The 21,506-nt window shown below is 37.8% G+C and overlaps 2 protein-coding genes across 4 annotated transcripts in view; one reads left to right on the top strand and one right to left on the bottom strand.

Annotated features, from left to right (window-relative positions):
* The window catches only part of LOC104609254 (alanine aminotransferase 2-like), a 33,006-nt gene extending 32,054 nt beyond the window's left edge, over nucleotides 1–952 (top strand). The window contains exons 14-15 of the mRNA XM_010275507.2: nucleotides 47–250; nucleotides 630–952. Coding sequence (XP_010273809.1) covers nucleotides 47–250; nucleotides 630–746 — 321 coding nt within the window. The 3' untranslated portion in view covers nucleotides 747–952. The remainder of the gene's footprint in view (nucleotides 1–46; nucleotides 251–629) is intronic.
* A 1,588-nt stretch (nucleotides 953–2,540) lies between these two features.
* On the bottom strand, nucleotides 2,541–19,553 carry LOC104609256 (proteasome subunit alpha type-5-like). 3 transcript variants are annotated; one of them, XM_010275508.3, is made up of 10 exons: nucleotides 19,022–19,553; nucleotides 17,660–17,708; nucleotides 17,479–17,560; nucleotides 16,954–17,034; nucleotides 7,518–7,631; nucleotides 7,339–7,440; nucleotides 5,235–5,293; nucleotides 4,231–4,333; nucleotides 2,990–3,055; nucleotides 2,541–2,902 (listed from the first exon to the last, which is right to left on the bottom strand). In XM_010275508.3, the coding sequence occupies exons 1-10, from the start codon at nucleotides 19,074–19,076 to the stop codon at nucleotides 2,810–2,812; spliced, it is 804 nt and encodes a 267-aa protein (XP_010273810.1). In that variant the 5' UTR covers nucleotides 19,077–19,553; the 3' UTR covers nucleotides 2,541–2,809. The 3 variants fall into 3 exon arrangements, with proteins under 3 accessions (XP_010273810.1, XP_010273814.1, XP_010273811.1); XM_010275512.3 differs by lacking the exon at nucleotides 19,022–19,553 and adding an exon at nucleotides 17,864–17,983 and having other exon boundaries at nucleotides 17,660–17,699; XM_010275509.3 differs by lacking the exon at nucleotides 19,022–19,553 and adding an exon at nucleotides 17,864–17,973.
* Between the last annotated feature and the right edge of the window lie 1,953 nt (nucleotides 19,554–21,506).

The following is a 21,506-nucleotide window of genomic DNA, read 5'->3' on the forward strand; positions in this document are numbered from 1 at the left end:
CTGAATATATTTAGATATATTTATTCTCTGCTTATCCCTAAAGCAGACACTAGAAGATGCCTTCAACAGTTTAGAAGGTGTCACATGCAACAAAGCCGAGGGAGCAATGTATCTGTTTCCTCGCCTTCACTTGCCTAGAAAAGCAATTGAAGCTGCAGAAGCAGCAAAAACAGCTCCAGACGCATTCTATGCTCGCCGTCTCCTTGATGCCACTGGAATCGTTGTTGTACCTGGATCAGGCTTTGGGCAGGTATGGTTCATGGTCCCTCGTATTTATGGATTTCATGTGGTTTCAAGTATTTGAGTTTAGATCATTTACGTGCTTGGGACCAACCAATATTTCTGTAACCATCAGAACATTACTTTTTTGTGGAGTGGTCTGAGGAATAAAAAGAATACAGAGAACAAGAAAAGTCGGTTTAGAAGTGTGACCCTTTGGTTGAATCATTCCTGTATCTTGGAAGTGGAAGATATCCACTGAACGGTCATACTTGCTCAAAATTTCCCCCATCTGCATGTTATTTTGTTTAGTAACTCTCCTGCTTATAACACAGTATGGAGAATAGTTTGTGGTATGTTATACCTTTATTCTGGATGACTGACCTGATAGTGTGCTGCTTTGGTTCAAGGTTCTGGGTACCTGGCACATCAGGTGCACGATACTGCCACAGGAAGATAAGATTCCAGCTATTGTCTCCCGCCTTACCGCCTTCCACCAATCTTTCATGGCAGAGTTCCGTGACTGAGTTAATATGCTTGGTAGTGGACACCACCTAGTCCTCTAATAAGGTGTATCTGCCCATGTTTTTCCATCTACCTTAAATCCTAATTACTTTGGGTCGGTATTTCACCATTTTCAGATAATATCATATTGCTTGAAAACACCAACTCTTTTGCCTTCACATTAATGGTAAGGATCATCCAACCATTTTGATTTGTGGTTTTCATTTCACATCTTTTGCTATTTCAGTAGGAGTTCCGGCAAATCTTAACCACAATAATACAAATTACAATTTTGATCAGTTGCATGACCTGGTTTGGTAAACATCATAGCTATCTAATCAACCATCATTTCTGGTAAAGCTCCCCACCCCACAAAAGATACAAAGAAATCTAAGTAAAGAGAAGGCAACATTTATCCAACGGGCCAATTCTATATGGTGCCTAGCTCACTTCCCGAAACACTAAATAGCAAGTAGGATGTATGGTTGTAACATTTATCCATTTTCTTTAAAATGAATTGGATCGGATCCTCTTATTTGGATTCGGATCAGATTGAATCCAGGTTGCTTGTGATGGATTCTTATTGGACCGGGTTGGGTGGACCAAAATCTAGCCCATGCGGAGTGTTTAAAAAAGTTAATGCCAACCAGGGTGATGTTTTAAATAAGTCAATGAGTAGGTGTTCTAAGTAGGTCAATTTTATTTCACTTATCTTTGGCATACGGAAGAACATTATGGCCAATTTGATTTTGAACAGCCCAGCCCATCTCAGCTCAAATGAGGAAATAGGATTCACTGTCCCTATGCCATACCTGTAATAATCACCCAAAGCTATGAGTTTCTAAAGAGAAACTTATAATTTATTCCTACTAGTATAAACCAATGCTTAAACAATGACCCGGAATTGGAACCACACTGGAACCATTCTGGCCATCAGTTTTTGGATCGATGATTTGACTGTCTGGTTCGAACAGACGGCCTATTCTAACAAAATTTTAAAAAATAAAAATAAATAAAATAAAAAACTGCCAAAATGTTGAACAGGTCAAATGGGTCGATGGTTCAACCACCCAGGTCAATGGGTCATTGAACCCAATGGTTTTTAGTCAGTGACCGAGTTCGAGGTAAAACAGAATCAGTTGCCTGGACGGTTCACAGGCCAAATGGTCCAAGCTTACGGGTCAACTGCAGTTCAAAAACCATGGTATAAATCATCCTTGTGGGTACATGTACCACCCCGTCAAATAGATGACGACTGTCAGACAGGCAAACGTCTAGATCATTCGCTCTGGAATAATGAATAGATATGGTCCAACTAACAACAAATTTCATCACAGAATTTTAATTTCATTTGCGCTTAACGAAATCAAGAACATTAAATTCAGGCTGTAAAAGGCGGACAACATTTTATAAATTCGGCCAACTTAATGAAACTACAAGAAATTTACTGATAAAGATACAGTACATGAAATATCAATTTCTAACCTTTTTTTGCGTAAATCTTACTTTTACTGAAACAATAATATACATTTATGTAAACATGAACATAAATGCCTGCACATATATTCATTTATGCACGAATGTGAATATTTTGGCAGCTCCAGTTCATACCAATGACGATAAATCTAGATAATAACTTCATACTTATGATGGCATTGAAACTTAATTGTTGAATGAATCAACCCAAGGAAGGAATTCCATATCAAGTTTTCATTCAATTTGAAACTTTGCTTTATGACTTTTGATGGGGGTCGAATGATTAACCAATATCTTACGAGGCATCTCCATTTCTTGGCAATGGTAATTAGAAAACCCAGTTTTTCAAGGATCGAGATCAACCAATATTTTAAAAGTTCTAATGAAGAACGTTTGAACATTGTTGTTGTATCTTCTTAACCAAATGCAAATAAATTTGCAGTCCCATAGTCTAAAAACTGAATTGGTTTTAACACGTTCAGCCATTAAAAAAAAGAGTAAAGGTTGTTTTACTGCTTAGGATACCTGTTGCAAGAAAAGGAAAACCCCTCAAATAAAATAGTAAAAGATGTATGATGCATTGCATAAATGAAGACGTAGTTGTTCTCTTTCATAAGCGACTAATGACAGCTTCCACCTCAGAAGGAGAGTAGAGATGATAAGTTGGAGCCACCTTTGCTATATCGACATTGTTTGGAGTCACCTAAGAACAAAAACCACAACTCAATTTGAATGGCTATATAGGAAGCAACAGAAGATAAGCGTTTTGTTTTGTATCTAGAACACTTGCCTTTTCCTCCATTACTTGCTTCAAGATGGAAAGAGCTATTGTTTCAGCTTCCTGAAGAGTAATATCCTGCATGCAAATGGCCGTAACAAAAAAAACACACACACACGCACACAGATTCAACAATTGGTCAAAGCTCATTTTGTCAGGAGATTAGAAGTTAAAAATTTTGGCCAAATACTCCTTGTATCATTTCTTCTCAGTTTGACATAGATTTTGGATTTCTTGGTTAGATTTCTGAATCTAAAAGTTTGTTCATAAACTTCTTTTGAGATCAAATTAGCATCCCTTGTGTTTCTAAGTATGTCTTCAGTATAGCTTCCATTTATTAAATAAATGTTTGTACTTAATTTGTCTTTAAAACTGAGAAAAGTACTTGATAAACTGTTTATTGACAATTAGGCACCACTAGACATCATTAGGCACCACATCAGTGGAACAGTGAATAAACGCTGAACCGTTGGGGGAAGTGTTAAAATGAAACTTCCTCCAACGGTTGGTGTGCACATAAATCAAGACCTACTTTTGTGAATACCTATGCATACGGATCAGCACGATGGGATAAATGCTGATTTGGCAATGACATGGCACCGTTTATCAAATAAACGGAAGCCATACAAAACACCGCTTTAAGCATCTTCAGGAAAAGTAGCAGGAGAAAACAGAATAGAAAACTAATATTCTTTAACTGGCTTGTCAGATACCCTCCAAAATCATGCCTTTCTCATGCTATGGACTGTTATTTCTGGGCCTACAACACCCCAATATCAGTAGATATTTTACTACATAACTCGTTTAGAAAGGTTTACAAAGTAGTAAACCAAGGATGTTCAGTATTAAAACCTAGTTATTGTTTTATTTATCTCATTATTTTCTAGTAATTCTGTTAAGCAGGTAAACTTGCCAAACTTAAAAACGGTTCTGATCCATTTCAAACTACTGACTATTGTCTAGAATTTCAGTTGTCCTGCACATCAGCGAAGCTAAAAGTAAGAAATTTGTAGACAACCAAAGTGGTGTTCGGTGGCACTATTGTCTAGATTTCCAGATATCAAATAGTGCAACCAAACAAGCCCCAAGAATGAAGAACAAAAGAAAATATATACATATGTTTGTGCAAAAAAATGCCAAAGGTTAGGACCATATCCAGTCCACCCCTCCTAAGAGACCAGATAGCTGGGACCAACATTGAGTGATGGCAATGTATGTGCGTAATTTGTTATGTAAGTAGAAGATATCAATACCTTATTATACTGCTCTTGCAAAGAGCTGTCTGCTCCTTCAGAACCCGAACCTATAGCCTTTGCATTGCACTGCCAGAATGTGCCAGATGGATCTGTGTAATACCTACAGTACAGGTAATATGTATATAATTAAGATACATGCCCAAGTTTTGAAATCCACGAAGTGTTGTAGGAGCATTATGATTCTACTAAGGCTGCTCCCCCAACACACAATGAAAGAAAAAGAAAACAACTTCAAAGTATTGTTGTGGGAGCAATTGTAATTCTATCAAGAACGCCAAAGTTTTGATACTCCAAAAGATAATGATGTCCTTGGAGATTATAACAAGGTCTATTTGTTATACTGCTTCAGCAATAGCCTCATTTCTTCTAGGCATTTCTGATAATACTCAAAATGTCCAGCTAAACAAACTGGGTGTTTCAAATTAGGAATTAACTGTCTCACATCCATTAAGGCATTAAAGCAGTCATGCATCAATATTGTTCCATTGACCTCAAACTTTTGTCTAAGCCCTTAGCATATGTAGATTGTAGAATTATACAAACTTCAGCCATGACAGAAAGTAGATTTCTAGTCATGTACAAAGTAGATTGCAAACCATCTACAACACCAGTGAGAAGTGATTTGATACAAAGTTGAAAGGTCTAGAAGAGCCAGGGGCAGACCCAAAAGGACATTGGTTGAAGTAGTGAAATGATTTAGGGGCCTCCAACTTCAACAGATAATGGCACTGGACAGAGTGAAAGGGTGGAACACGATTCATGGAGCCAACCCCATATAGTTGATTAGTTAGGACAAGACTTAGTTGTGGTACTTGGGGAGTCCCAGCTCACCACATTTGTTAGTCATATAGAAGGCATGGAAAGTTCGTAAAGATCTCAAAATTAAGTAGCACTGCTAATATCAATATAACCTTAGCAGTGCCAAACTGAAACTAAAAGACATAATTTATGTCAAAATTTAATATAAAAGTTCAATAACTAAATGGGGAGAAAGTACTCACAGGCTAGGACCATTCTCGTCATGACCAGCAATGAGAAGAGATACCCCAAAAGGTCGAGACTGTACAAAAATGAAATTGTCATCCATTAGACTGTACAAAAATGAAATTGTCATCCATTAGACTGTACAAAAACAAAATTGTGATCCAGAATAATCCCTATGTATCTTTGCTTATAAAAGCAATTCAACATCCATAATGTCATCAATTTTATTCTGTTTCATTTTAATGTCAACCATAAAAAACATACAATCAGTTTCCTTTACATTGCATTTCTTTTCAACACTTCAAGTTGAGTTTGTTTCAACATAAAATGGACTTAACAAATTTCAGCTTGAAATGCTTGAGTTATATTCTTGCCCCTTTTACAATCAAAACCTTGTTTTCTATATCATTCACATATAAAGTTTGGAACAAATTAGAAGGGGTAGAAAAGTTTTCAATGTAAAAGTGATGAAAATAGTAGTAAGAATATTTTACCTTGAAAAAATTTTACACCCATTTTATGGAGAAACAAAAGCAGCCTTAAGAATTAAGATAAAATAGAATGCCAAATGGGAGCAAAGAAAATATTCATCAAAAAAAAAGGGAGCAAAGAAAATAAACAAGGAACAGTCCTTTGAAAAGGGTGTTATTTTAGTTGATATGTTTAGGTCATTCAGTAGTGAAGAATGAAGATAACTATGAAATCCCATAATCAGCCCCTAGGAGAACTTGCAAATCCCATTTGACTTATGCTTGAGCTGGGTCATATTCTTGCACTGCAACATACAGTTGGAAGCAATCAATTGATTATAAATAACTTAAATAGATAAATTTTAGCATAGAAAATCTTGTCCTATATCTAAAATGCAGGATTGACATTCTGTGATACCTGGACATTTGTATATGCCTAGCATTGACACTTTTAAATATGTAAAATGTAAATGGTATGTTTTAACAAATTATACTATAAAAGTTCTGCAAATCTTAGAAAGTTAATTAAATTTGGCAAGACAAGTTTTGAGAAATGAGATTTGGCTTCAAAACTAGATATAAGTTCATGAAAAGCATATATGGGACACCCTTACTCAAATCCATGTCCAGGATTTTAGGAAATGGTGTCATATCCCGGTCCTATATCTGTGCCCATGCCCGTACCAATATCCAGGTATCATAGTTGACATAAATACATTCTTGAAGTAAATAGAAAAAAAGAATAATGATAATACTGGATCAGCCATCCTGGGTAAGGCCTCTCAGGTCTTGGATACATTTTTCTTGTTTTGCTTTGATATTGTCTTGTTGAACTTTTGACCTTTGTGGTTACTTCTTGATTCCCCCTCTTTATACTTTGATTCTTTCTTTTTTGGATAATTACCCTCTTTATACCTTGTTTTCATCTTCTTTTCCAATTAATGTATTTTCTTTTACCAGTCAGGAAAGCAAAATGAATGATGAAAGCAAGTACTCAGGCCAAAAAGTAATGCTTATTCAGAAAAACAAGTAATTAAAATTATCCATTGAAATATTGGTTTCTTAAGAGGATATCTTATATGTCATCAGCTTGTAGCCATAAATTTTAACTCCTGGCTGCAACAGAGATACATCAACAAATACCAATCAAAAGAGCATAGACATAGCAATTAAGGATTAACAACTAAAAGGAACTGTTAAAGCTTCCAGCCTAATGAATATGGCCAGTGAAATGAGAAGGCTTTACAAGGGCTTATATTTTGAAGCAATGCAAAGCAATAAAAAAAAAGCATGGAAAACTGAAAATTGAATTTTTTTTATTGGTAAAACTGCAAAATGATAATCAAAGTACAGATGAAATTAAAGATGATGAAATTGATATGAAGATTAAATATGATGAAATTGTGCAGAAGTTCTCATCAATTCAGTTTATTTGAACTAAGCCACCATGTGCCCATGATGTTCGATACCATAATCAGTTTCCAACAGACAAGAAGTCAAAAATGAAGGTTCTTTGGACATAACTTTTCATTTTAAGGGATAATAAATTCAGATGAGAACTAAATATGATGAAATCATGCAGAAATTGCACTAAATTATCATGTGCCAAATACAAAATAATACTAATACTTAAATGGTACAAAGTTAAAACCATGGATTCTTCATCTCCTTCACCAAACCGTAAGGCAAGATCGCAAAGAGCTTGAGTAGTAGATTCCACAGTCATTGGTTCCCCATATGAGAATCTGTGATTCTGGTAAACAGAATTACATAAAATTAGTAATTGTCCTATGTTTCAATTACTAAGAGAGAAAGTGAATAATGCAGCACCTGAGTTTCAACTCTAGCATGTTCAACAAGTGTACGGGCATCAGCAATCAGTCCACTCATAGCGCACCCTATATGCTCGTCAATTTCCATAATTTTCTCCACACTACTGGGTTCCTGCAACAGAGATTCAAAAAGACATAAATTCATGTGAGTGCATACATTGCATAATGCTATAGAAGGTTTCAGAATAGAGAATAATAATAGCCAGCAAGTGAGTCACGAAAAGCATCTTAAATAGCAAAAATCATGTCTGGCTGGAAATCAATCAGAAACAAGGAAACACTAGCTAAATGCAAGTTTTTTTTTTTCATTAGCCAAGACTTGTATATCTTTCTACCAAAGTTATTGTCTATATAGGAAACAAACTCTGTTCTATATGTACAAGCTCTCTTCTTCAGGAGACATGACTTTACACAATAATGTAACATAAACAATCACATTGGAATGCAAAGGCCTTGTATAAATACAGGAACAAGTATAAAACCTATTGTGCAGGAAATGTGGTCCCCTCCAACACAACAAAGAATAAAGTTGAACTTTGATGGGAGATCTAGAGGTAACCCAGGACCTTCAAGTATAGGGGAAGTATTCAGAGATGGAGATGGGAGATTTTTTTTTTTTTTTTGATAGATTGGAGATGGGAGAATTGTTGCTATGTTTTCTGGGCCAATAGCAGTGGGAGACTCATTGTGAGCAGAAGTGATGGCTCTGCTTCAAGGTGTAAAATATGCCAAGCAATTGGGATTACACCAAGTGGAGATAGAAAGAGATTCTAAATTGTTAATGGACTGGCTGCAATCAGGCAAGTTGGGAGCATGATGTATCAACATCCCGTACAGGAAATTCCCAATATAAAAAGGGAGCTTGATGCAGGCTTCAAGTGGAAAAGAAGATTATCCTTGGGTTGTTTACACATATGTAACTATGTTTATACATGTATTTCTACAATGTGTGTGAATACTCATAAACTGTTAATTGTGGCCAACAGTTTCTAGCATATATTTATATAATGCAGTACATGTTTGAATGGTTGCTCTTTTAGGCTGGATTTATCACAATTGCAAGAGTGCTCTGATACCCCACACCCACCTCATTTTCTGGTTGATAACAGCAAAATGTTATGTTAATGTGTAAACATGAAGGTAACAATGCATAAGTACACCCCATGAGTTGAAATTAGTTGTAGTTTATTATACTAGCCAAAGACATACAGATAAAATAAAAATATACACTCACTAGGTAACACCCCTTTGAAAGATGTCTTCTTTTTAATGAGTACCCCCCAAAAAAAGAAAAAAAAAAAAAAAGAAAGAAACTTCTCCGTTTTAGGAGATAAACTCTTTAAGCACTAAGCACCAATCTACCAGCAAAACAATTAGCTAATATAGTAACCTCTAACAAAGACCCCACTCATATATCAAAGGATACAGGGGAAAACCCAGCCCTCTAATTTGAATAGTTCCCAAGGGCCTATGCTATTGCTCATTTGCTCCTGCCTAAAATCCAAGCTATGATAATCTTTTTTTATAAGCAACAGAAATATTTCATTAAAGAGAAAGAGACCGCCACATTGCTCAGAAAACAAAGCAGCTGGTCAAAATTAGTACAAGGGATTAAAAAATAATACAAACTTAGCCCATAGAAAGATATTACAAATTACAACCTGACCTTGGGCATCCCCATTCAAACTGTTCTTTTTTTTTATAAATAAAAAATCATATTCCATTAATTCAAAGATTGGTTACATGAAAATCCCCTTAGAGAGGCGTGAGGTGCCGCCTCTCCAAACAGAAAGCACAAAAACTACATCAAAGAGTACATGAATGTTAAAACAAGGGTTACAGTTGCGCCCAGAACAATGTCTCCCTATTTGTCCCTTGTTTTGCCAAGATATCAGCAAATGCATTAGCTAATCTCCCAACCCACTGTACTGTTACAGACATATTCCTTGTCAGCCATTTGAATTTCTTTAACTCTTGTAGCCCCAAGTGACATCCTCCGGATTATTTAACCAGTCCACCACTGTCTTAGAATCCCCTTCAATCAGAAGCTGCTCCACACCCATTTCTTTTGCAAGAAGTTTTCCTTGTATTCCAATCAAAAAAAGAAGTATTCCTTGTATTTCAGCTAACAGCAATGCCCGGATAGAGTTCCCAACACCTAATGGGCCTGAGTAGAGTAAGACAACCTCTCCAGCCTCATTCCTCAGTACACCTCCCAACCCAGAGGGACCCGGGTTACCCTGGCTGCTCCCATCAAAATTCAGCTTCAATGAACTGAGAGGAGGGGGGACCCAGCTAGTCAATACCTTTACCTTGGAGGAGGAACAGCTTGCTACTGATAACCAATCCCTCCAACAATCAGTAAAGGAGAAATGGTTAAACAATTCCAGAGTCTTTAAACAATGTATTGACTTGTACGGCTGTACATAATGCAGTCCTTCAAGGCTTGACTGCTCCTTCCCTTTTCTTGGAAGATCCTGGCATTCCTTTCTTCCCAAACTGTCCATAACAAGGCTGCCCGTGCAAACCTCCACATTTTATGGGGCCAAGAGAACATAGCAGGGTTAAAGATTGCGCTTACTTCTGCTAGCATATCCCAACTACACCCAAACAAAGATAGAATCCAAACCTAGAGCTCTGCAGTGACACTAAAAGCTGTTTCCTTGCCACTCCTGCCCTGGTTAACGAGTCTGCAAGTCCATTAGCACATCTAGGCTCTAACTTGAATGAACTATTCAATATGGCAGACTATCTCACTATCAACCTAGGAATCATATATTGATTTCTTTTTTGAGGAAATCATATAGATTTCTCATCCAGAAAATTATAGTTTGATAGTCTCCCTCAACCTCCACATTCTTCAAATCTTCCATACTCATCAAATTTAACCCCTGAATCAAAGCATGTATTCAGTATTCAGCCCTTAAGGAATGTCCAACACCAACGGGACCAGAAAAGCAAAGTATCATGAGCCCATTGTGATCCCTGACTACACCCCTCAATACCTGAAACTCCCAGATTAACTAGGCTGTACCATCAAAATTAAACTTAATTCTCCCTTCTGTTGGTGCATTCCACGTAGTCATTATTTCTGGTTTTCTCACTTGGAAATCTGCAATGATTTTCCAGCCCCTTAAAAGGTCATTTAAGGAAATATCATTGAATTCTTCACATACCAAATCCCAATGAGAAACTCCTAACATAGTGACCTCAATCAAATCCCCCAAACCTTTAGTCTTTTCCTAAAAAACTCTGGCATTTCTTTCATTCCACAGCTCCCATAGAACAACTCCCTGTACACAGTCACAATATTGTCTCTCTCTTTTTTTTTAGGAAACTGTAACTTCCATTAGACAATTGAAAAGATTACAGGCTTACCACCCACAAAATGGATGAAAAGAAATAAAAAACTTACAAATAGGCCCAAAACAAAGCCTCCCTAGTAACTCCTTGCTTAGCTAAAGTGTCAGCCATTCCATTTGCTGACCTTCTTACCCAATTAAAGTGCACCCCAATCCCCCTTGCTAAGCTAATAATCTCTCTTAGAGGCTGTCTAAGAGACCACACTCCCAGATTTCCAGTTTGCATCCACCCTATTACTAGCTTGGAGTCACCTTCCACTTCTAATTGTTGCATTCCCCATTGTTTCACCAGTTTCAAACCTTGTAGTAAGGCCATTACTTCTGCCCTTAATGAATCTCCCACCCCAATTGGGCCCGAGTAAAGGGCCAAGACTTTTCCTTCCTCGTTTCTGTACACACTCCCAACTCCCGACTGACCTGGATTACCCAAGGAGCTTCCATCAAAGTTTAGCTTCACCTTGAACTGAGGCGGTGGTACCCAACAATCTTGTACCGCAGGGGAGGAAGGCGAGGATATAGCTATAGCACTCCAATTTCTAATTAAATCCGCTGAGGAAAAATCCTTGAAAAGATGATGTACTTTCAGCCAGTGCATAACCTTGATGGTGACATCCTCCACAAGTGCTTCCTTGGATTTTTCTTGTCCTAGGAAGATCCTATTGTTTCTCTCTTCCCAAATTGACCATAGGATGGCAGCTCTTGTTATTCTCCACATTACCCTACCCCTTTTCCTTGGTTTTCGGATGAAGCTAGAGTCAAAAAAGTTCAGAACACCTGAGGGGGGGTTCCATCTGTAACCAAACAAAGAAGGGAACCAATCCCACAAATAATAAGCAAAAGGACAAGAAATCAAAAGATGAGTCGCCGTCTCACCATTTCTTAAGCGAAGGTAACAAACATGTGGGGAAAGGCTCCAGTCTGGCTTTTTTCTTTGAAGTACATTCATAGTATTGATCTTTTGAAGAGCCACTTCCCAGCAAAAAGACCTAACCTCTGTAGTACAATATTGTATCTCTTTGTAGTACATTTCCATCCATCTGGTACTAAATAAATCCTTGACCTCTCTTGGTGCTACCCAAACACAACCAGCCAAAGAAGAGAAATGTTCCCACACCTGGGTGCAAAAGTGCAATACATAGTCCCTCTAGTTTTGGGGAAGCCTTGGTGGATTGTGTTCGTTCTGCAGATTTGTATTCAGTTTTCTGCTTGTTTGTATTGGTGTTTTGTTGTTTTGTAGTGTGGAGGTGCCTTCTTGTCACCTCCTACTCTATAACCTTTATTCTTTTAATAAAATTTATTTTATTTATTCTTCAAAAAAAAAAAAGTGCAACACACAAGATGGTTGGTGTTTTCCCTTCTCCTCAAACAAAAGATAGACATGAGGAGAGAGACACCAGTTTTCCTACTTCCTTTGGAGCCTCTCAAAGGTGCTAATGACTTGATTGGCGGCTTCCCAACAAAAGACCTTTACTTTAGGACGAATAGGGCAACACCACACCTCTAGCACTAGGAATGGGTTCAGGTTCACTTCGTTTCATTGGCAAAAGGTTTGTCAAAACAAAAAAGAGGCACAAGCAACGAGTCCATTAACATCAGGTTCCCACGCTCTCCCATCTATCCTCAAAGGGCATATGTTCCTGTTGAAGGATGTCACGTAGGGCAGTTATTCCATCCATTTCCTATTCCCTCAAAGCGCTCCTTAAGCCCGAGACCCAAACCCACCCTCTCCATCAAATGTTACCAAGCCAGCAACGGGTTTGTTTTTGAAGTTGGATATATTATATTTCTAGGAAATGCTTGTAGGAAGGTAGAATCTTCCCGAAACTTCACCTTGGTTCAAGAGACAGCATCATACCTTATGTGTAATGTGTTGTATGTAGGTTGGAAGAAGGGTCAAGATTGCTTTCCATGGGCTTCTTAGAGTGGAATTTTTGGCATAAACTGTGTCCCACCTATTAGGATGCCGCCCATAAATGCTTTTGATTACTAAATCCCACAATGCCTTTCTCATTAGGGAACCTACACAACCATTTGCCTAGAAGAGACAAATTCTTCTCCTGCACTCTCCTAATTCCTAGCCCACCACCCTCTTTAGCATGCAGTCATGAGATGATATTTCTTTTTCACTTCCTGAATCCCATAAGAAATCCCTAATAATTTTTTCTATTCTTCGCACAACTTGCATGGGTGCTTTAAAAGAGACAAAAAGTAGATTGGAAGGTTAGACAAAGTTGGTTTGATGAGGGTAAGTCTTCCACCCTTCGAAACGTAGCTTTTCTTTCAATTGTCCTTTTTTTTTTGAAAACCTCTCAATCACCACCTCCCAGAAAGATATATCTCAAGGATTACCCCCTAAAGGTAACCCTAAATAGTAAATACTTAATTGGCAACTATTTAATCTCACAACCCAAGATAGTTGCACACTCCTCCAATTCTCTATCTTCCATTTGTAAACCCATCAAACTACATTTGGCAAAGTTGATTCTCAAGCCAGTGACTCTTTCTAGTATCTCTAGAATTCTCCTAAGAGCTCTCACATCATGAAACTCCCTGAACTCGACCCAAAATCAAGGTGTCATCAGCAAACTGCAAATGAGAAACAATTTGGCTCAATCTTTCCACCCTAAAACCTCTAAAAATGTCTCTCACATCCACCCTCCTCAAAAGTTTGCTGAAAATTTCCACCACCAAGATAATTAAAAAGGGGGATAATGGGTCCCCTTGTCTAATGCCTCTCCTACCCTCCCAATCAGCACGATCTTAAACACAAACCCCTTCCTCAATTTTTTGAAGTCTTCCACTGCCTCGTTAGCTATAAGAATATGATCTAGGATTTCTCTGTTTTTAACAAAAGCTCTTTGTTTAGGTGGCAACCAGATGAAACACATTCTTTAGCCTCACGAATAATGCCTTAGCCACAATCTTATACAAACTTGTGGTGAGACTAATTGGCCTAAATTCACTTGTTGAAGTTACACCCACATATTTTCAAATCAAAGAGATAAAAGTAGCATTTATTCCCTTTCCCACTTTGCCTCTAACTAAAAATTCATCAAATATTCTCTTCAGATCCTCTTTGATCACCTCCCAGCATTCATGGTAAAAGGCCATCATAAACTTTTCAGATCCAAGCTATGATAACATGCAAAACTTCTTCTATGAGTGTCATTTTGTAGTCCATCAAAACCGATAATTTCATTCCGTGAATCAGAAACACTAAGACAGTAGCTTAGCATCTTGCTGAGTACCTCTATCAGCCAGTCCGAAACATGCTATGATGACCATACTGAAGTTGTTTCTAAGCATTACTTCAACCCTCCAAGAGTTCTTTCTAGGCATAGGGGAGCCCAGATCACCACTGCATTCTATTACAGGCAAGGATTAAAATATCGATACAGGCCAATACTCCGGTAGGGGCGTATCAGCCTGTATCGAAGCTTGCTCCCCCCTCCCCCCCTTTCTTTGAAACTGGTTCAGAGGGGTCAGTCTAAGGCTGGTCTACCCCCTGAACCAGGTCACACCCTGATACAACCCCTGTAGGGGCGTATCGTTAAGCCAACGATATGATACGCCCGATACGGGACGTATCGTTGAACGGCCCAAATTTATTAACCTAATTGATAGTCAGAAGAATAATCATTGCTTGGATAGATCTCTTCTTAGTCTAGAATAGATAAGCATTCATTTCTTCCCATATATCCCAAACCAGAGCATGCATCAAACATTTCATGATTTTTCTTTGTGATAAGATACCATGAATAAAGATAATAGCCCTTGAAAATTCATGATCCTTCTCTGCCACTAAGTTAATGTGGATGAGATTAATAGCCTTTCAAAAGATTGCATAAATATAAAATAGACGAGCAATGGATATGTGAAAAGGGTGCAAAGTGTCTCCACATTGTGATATTTCAGTCACATACAAGAAGTAACACCAACTCTTTTTGTCTGTAGCATTTCATATGTGTTTATCCTCCCCATGAGCAATCTTTCCAGCAAAATGTATGCATCCTTTTGGGAGTCAGTATCTTCTATAGTTTTTCTGATAGTAATCAATATCAGTATCTTCTTTGGTCCTTCATAAGAATAGGAAACAGGATTGCTGTTCCCATATAAAAGTACTTTGAAAAGAAGACAGGTTACAAAACCCATATTAAATCATCCCTGCTCTTATTGGAAAGAAATACACTTTAGAAGCTATCAAGGAGTCAAATGATGTTCTCATAATTGTGGTCCCATAAACCTGTCTTGAAACCTGGGTTCCAAGCTAGACACTAACCGAATTCAAATTAAGAGGAAAAATCAATCAGTTATGCATTGCGGATAATGAGCATAATCCAAGAAACTTCCAGTAAAGACGGGATCTCCCCTATCACAAACCCTCGCAGAACCTAATTCCATCCCCAGGCAGTGTCATAGCTGATGCAGATAGAAATGTTCTTTTCCTTTTCTTTCTTTTCTTGACAGTTAACATGCTCTGTTATGTGTACAAAGGTATGAAGCATGGAAAAGATCAATTGCTAAGGAAATAATAAGGAGACTCCATTTCCTAGTCTAGCATTCATTAATTTGATGGTCATATTTTCTTTTGATTGCCACGTGGTATAGGCCATACTGCTCATCTAGGAAACTCCAAAGTTATTTTCCTAGAAATGACATATCCCTCTCCCTTATGCATCGTGTCTTCAGTCCCCCTCTTCTTTGTTTTTACATACCATGTTCCAAAATCCACCAAATGATCTATTTGGTGACCTCAAGAAAAGAGTTCCTCATCATTTTCTCATTTCCGTTTGCAATTTTAATTAGAGCATTTAAGAATAACTTATAGACATGAGGAGGCTATTAAGTTAGATATAATAAACATCATACCCTGCCCCCCAAATGAGATGTAACTTTTCCTCCAATCGACTAGTTTCTTGTTGTATCTTTTGAATATGGGATCCCAAAAGTCATCTACCTAGTGTTCTCCAAAAGTAAGCCCAGAAACCTCATTGACCAATTTGTTAAGTTGCATACAGGATTGAGGCAATGCAATCAACTTGTAATGCATATTTTGTTCATGTAAACTCTAAGTCATCAGAAATTCCAAGCTATCTATGATTTCCTTCATGGTGGAAGCAGAATTACTCTTATCTTTACAAGAAATAATGGAATCATTTGCAAACTGAATATATGAGATGGGGAATAATCTCCCATCATACCATGAAACCTCCAATCAACATCATTAAGGTGCATAGAAAAGAAAAGAATTCCCATTTGGACCTTGCCCAGCCCTTTTTTGAGTGGAAAGAGAAAAACATTCAAGTAAACATTACCAACAATGAAGAAACAAAACCATATAGATACATTGTTCAGTCCAATTTCTCCATCACTCCTCAGCTTCAATATTTTATAGGAAAATCCCAAGAATTATGGATCCACTCAAACGTTTTTCAAGTCCATGTTACAAACTAGGGTTCATTTGCATTGTTAACAAATTCATTAGCTATTAGTATCTAATAGACTAATACATGCATTGCTTTCCCTTTACAAGGTTCCTTGAGTCTGTATTTGTTAACATAAAATGTTGTGTTGCTTATTAATATAGTAATATGTATTGATGAATTTATGACCATTTACAAAATCCCATGGGAATATTTATCATACTCCAAATATAATGAGTTAGAGAAACTACACACAAAACTGGAGTCCAGATCCCACAACACTACCTACAAGCCTACTCATAAAACACTAAAGCCACACACATCGGAAACATCTCAGTTGTCATTCATGGAAAGATGTTACATATGCACGGATGTAGTCTCATGTTGGTGCATGTGGGTGGCGTCTTTGTGGGTAGCAGATCCAAGGAAAAAAAAAAACTTTTTCCTCAATGAGTAGATAAAATAGTTACTGTCTGCGTATATATATTACAATGCATGAGGGATTATATGCATGTATATAGATTACTATCATATATAAGGCATTAATTTAACACAAAAGGGACAACACCAAACAAGATGAATTAGATAAAATAATAATGACCAATGGCTGAAAAACAAAATATAAATCAACTAGATAAAGGTGAACAACCAGCAATGGTGAAGTTATGCGCTTCTCTACGGCAAGCACGACGCCTTCCTTGGTCTTTATCCCAATTGCGGTTGAGCCCAACTGCAAAAAACGCGAGTTCCCTCAATAAACAACCGCATGTAGTCGGTAGAAATCTCAACAGCCTCAACCCAACTGCAGAAAAATCCAATTTCAACGAACACAAATTCTTTCTACAAAGAACTCATTTTTCCTTAGTATTTAGTAAAACGACCCCAATTCAACCCAACTGCACTGAAACAGGGTATTATCACCGAAAAAATAATTGCACTAAGGAAGAAAGAGGAGAACAGGAAATAGGAAACTGCGCTGAAACCCAACCGAAAGAACACAAATACCCCATAAAGCACCGTCTTTGAACCCAACTACGAGAAACATAAATACCCTTCATAAAGCACCTTCTTTTAAACCAAATGCATTCACACCCAACTGCAATAAGCACACATTTCCTCCACAATTGACCCTCCTTTACTTTACCAAAACACAAAGAAGCACAAGTCCGATTACCTTGATAGCCTCAATCGCATATTCAACCTGAAACAACCGCCCCTCTGGAGAGAAGGTGTTGACACCTCTATCATATTCAGTCCTTCAGTTACCCAAAACAAAACAAATCAATAAAAATAAAACAAAAGTTGAGAATATGTAGACAAGAAAAATCCCGTAGTTGGTATCAATATGTTTTCACCTGGTAAGAAACATCTTCGATTCGACTGGAACCTTGCAATCTGCGCAATCTAAGATATAACCAGATGAGATTTCAGAGACCTTATTCTACTCTGAATGTAACTATGGGACAAAGAATCGAACTTTAGATCTGAATAAAGAAAAAAACCGACAAAATTCCAGTACAAGAAGAAATAAGGCACATTGTAGAATAGGGGCTTCTTACCTCTGCGTTTATGAGAGTGAAAGAGAGGTTCTTCGGTTGGACCTAGGTGCAACCGTCCAAGTGTGTTTTTGGAGAATTGTTCAAGCTTGCGAAGCAAGACAGTGTGGTTGCTGGTTGGTTCGCCAAGGAAAAGATACTAGATGCTTCTAATCAATTTTCTAAAACTGGAACGATGGCTGGACCCACGCCCGGACCGACCAGCTCGAAAGAAAATATATTGATTCGCTATGGACCTAGGCCTAGAACTCCGGCCTTTTACTTTTCAGATGGGCCCGGCCCAGTTATTAGGTAATCTAAGCCCGATACGATAATACGAATTCATCCTGACAAAATAAGGTGTCAATTGGCTGGTTGAGAAGGAGACCGTATTCATTCCTCACAATTTTGTGAGGACGTTGCGTGGGTTCATGAGTAAAATAAGAGAAGGATAAAATATAAGATTTTATAATAATCATATAAACCTTTCCTGTATTTTGATACTAAGTAAAAACCTCCTTTATAATTCAATTTAAAAATAAAAAAAAAGGCAAATTTCATAAACTGTTTAGTTAATTGACAAACTCTTATCTTTAATATTTATATATTATCTTAAAGTATTCTTACTATTTTTAACAATTGATTAATTAATCCCTTATCGTTAGGGTTCCGTTGTATCCCGTTCACATACCACATCAAGTGACTGTTATATTTTAACAAAATAACAATAATACCCTTGTCTTCACCCCAACGCCGGTGTTTATCACTTTAGGACCATGTGCTTACTTCTCTTCACCCCGACATCGGTGCTTGCCGTATGAAACGTGGGGGTGTGTCGGTGCTTGACAAAACCCCTAGTGCCCAATTAACCACTCCAAGTTTTTTTCTCTCTTATTTGACTGAGACTCTCTCTGTCAAGGGATGCAAAGAAGACAACATGCTTAGTATGACATCATATTCATGTCAATTACCTAACCAAGCAAAAAGAATCCTGATGAATCGAGCAAGGTAGCAGGGCTTAAACCAAGCGTGAATCATAAACAACGGGATAGGGGATTGGGCAATCACCAAATTCAACGGACGTTAGGGCTTAAGACGGAAATGCTTTTCACCTCCATCCCCAGAGTTCAACAAAGATTTCATTGGAAAAAAAAAAAAAGAGAGATGAAATGGAACTCATACCAGTCTCTTGATCTTTCCGGCGGGAGGGAGCAGACAGAAAATTCGGAGAATTCATCGTAAGCTTATTTGAAGTCCTTCCGCTTCATCTTCATCGGTTGAAACCCCACCATGTTTAACTTTGGGAGTCACAACTGAAATGGTTAGAACTCTACCTCGAAGTCTCGAACAAATCAGTTCCCTGCCACTATTACTCCACAAAGAAAGAATAGATCAGTCTCTTGATATTTTATCAGGAACGAAATTCCTTTTCACCTCCATCCCCTAAATCATTCTGCTTAAAGGACTCCTGGGTTGAATTATCCGTGGAAAAGTTGGGCCTCATACCGACAACAGCAACTCGAAGCCATGGCCCCAACAAGAAGCTGCGAGAAAGAGTGATAGTCTGACTCATAATCGTTTTCGTCAATAAATTATTGACGAGCGTCATAGGACCAGGGCTGGTGCCAGCACCACCAGTGAAGAGACTCTCGACCGAGGAGTGAGATGGGAGAACAATCATGGGGTGAGGGGGTGCAGGTAATCTTGGAGCTCTATCATTTTCAGCCATCAGTAATGATTGTATGGAGTCTACACCGCGCAATTCATACAAGGTTTACCATTATTAATGGGAGGCTTCTCTTCTTTAAGTGAAATTGTGAATTTGTTTTACCCTTTTCTCAGAAGAGATGCAGAGAACTCAACATTAATGATGAGGCGGAGCTTCGGTGAACGCAGATTCATCTTCTGCTTTTAGTGACTGTAATAGTAACAGATTAGACGAAATCCCCATGGCCTCGTGTGCCTTGGGGATTCCGATGAACTGATCTGTCAATTTGTCTCCGATCTCAAGTTTGGCTTGCTCACCCCCACAGAGGAGTCCGCGTTCTGTGCACCCGTGGGTGCACGCGTGAACCCGCGAATAGGAGAAGAAAACGTCGACCATCCCAAGTTCCCAACGTTAATGGTTAAATGCGCGTTAACGTGGTCTGGGCTGTTCAATCTTACACAAACCAATTCCAACTTAACCCATTGGTCGTAACAAAAGAGGTGTTAAACCCCATTGTTCTATTTTCATCACTGATTTCCACTGGAGCTTTCCTCCTTCCACCCTACCAACACACCAAACCCTTCCTCCATCGGTGGCAACAAAAAGAGCTCCAGCGGTTAATCAGCGGCAACAAGGAGAACCCTTCCTCCTCTTCTCTTCTTCTTTTCCTCTCCATTCTTCTTCTTCGAAAAGTAGCTCCGGTGGTAGGGTTCCTCTTCCATTCTTCTCTTCTTCTTCTTCTTCTTCTTCTTCTTCTTCTTACAAGTGTCCGCTTCTGTTCTGTTTTCAACAGAAGAGACCCACTTGGAAGGAGGACCGGCGACCACAACATCCACCGACTTGGACAACCACCGGTAGGAACAGGTCCGATCTGAAGTCCGAACAGGTATGACCGTCTTCTTCATGCTATTTGTAAGTGATAAATTTGGGGCAATATTGTAAATGAATTTCTGTATTTTTGAATGACCTAAATGTTATCTAACAGCAAAGTTTTTTTCCGTACACTTTATAAGTGAATTTTTGTATTCATCTTTCATTTTGAGTTTTATATGGGAAAATCCTAGTTCATTTCATAGTTATTGATGTGAATGATTAATTCATCAGAAAGAGCAGACTTGTTTTTAGTTTATGTGAATGATTAACATGTCACTTAGCCAAATTTGTGGACTTGTTTTTATTAATAACATGGGCATTGTGACTTTAATAAACATTGATTGCAAATCTTTTATAAACAACATATCAGATATCAGGTCTCAATATTTTGCTAGTGTCCATCCGCATTAGTGCTCCAAATCAAAAATTAAAAATTGTTTCACATAGACCATTAATGGTACACGAGTAGGGTTGGAGGTTATGTTGGGATTAATTCTTATGCATATATACTAAAATAATCGCAATCATAAAAATAATAATTAGAAAATGTATCGTTTTCATCCCTTCAATATGTATTTGGTGGGAAGATAGCAATGATTCCAATATCTTCAGATGACCATCCATATCAGCCACTAATTTGTCAAGCTCATCAATTTGGCTTTCTAGATCTTCTTGATTATGCATGTTTGAAATGCCATCATCATCAAGCCCTTCGGGAACTTCCCTTGCAAAATAATCGCATTGCTTACCATCTGATTTATTTGCCTACGTAGATATAACATACTAGTCATCAAATCTTTCAATTGTCATTTTAACATAAATAGAACATGAAAATGTTTTATATCACTTACAATTTTCCCGGGACAAATGCAAAACAACTTGTGCCGATTTTGAGATGTTTTTGATACTCGAATTACTCAGCTCCTTCTGCAATTACAAAACATTGGATTATATTTCAATTTTCAAGTCCCTATATGATGGATGATCACAAGTGGATTGAAAACTCAAACCTTGCACAACAGTGTAAAAAGAACTATAATCCAAATGTACAATAACCTAAAAGGTATGTTTAAAATTTTGATAAAT

Source organism: Nelumbo nucifera, chromosome 6 (assembly GCF_055504915.1).
Source record: "Nelumbo nucifera cultivar China Antique chromosome 6, China Antique-T2T, whole genome shotgun sequence".
Lineage (NCBI taxonomy): Eukaryota > Viridiplantae > Streptophyta > Magnoliopsida > Proteales > Nelumbonaceae > Nelumbo > Nelumbo nucifera.

What these genes read in the sequence shown, in the direction of transcription:
- LOC104609256 (XM_010275508.3), bottom strand. Translation starts at nt 19,076, where the DNA reads ATGAATTCTCCGAATTTTCTGTCTGCTCCCTCCCGCCGGAAAGATCAA. An exon ending in TGCAAGAGCAGTATAATAAG is followed by an intron (nt 3,056 to 4,230) that starts GTATTGATATCT and finishes ATTTGCATGCAG; the next exon opens with GATATTACTCTTCAGGAAGC. An exon ending in AGCAAGTAATGGAGGAAAAG is followed by an intron (nt 2,903 to 2,989) that starts GCAAGTGTTCTA and finishes TTTTGTTCTTAG; the next exon opens with GTGACTCCAAACAATGTCGA.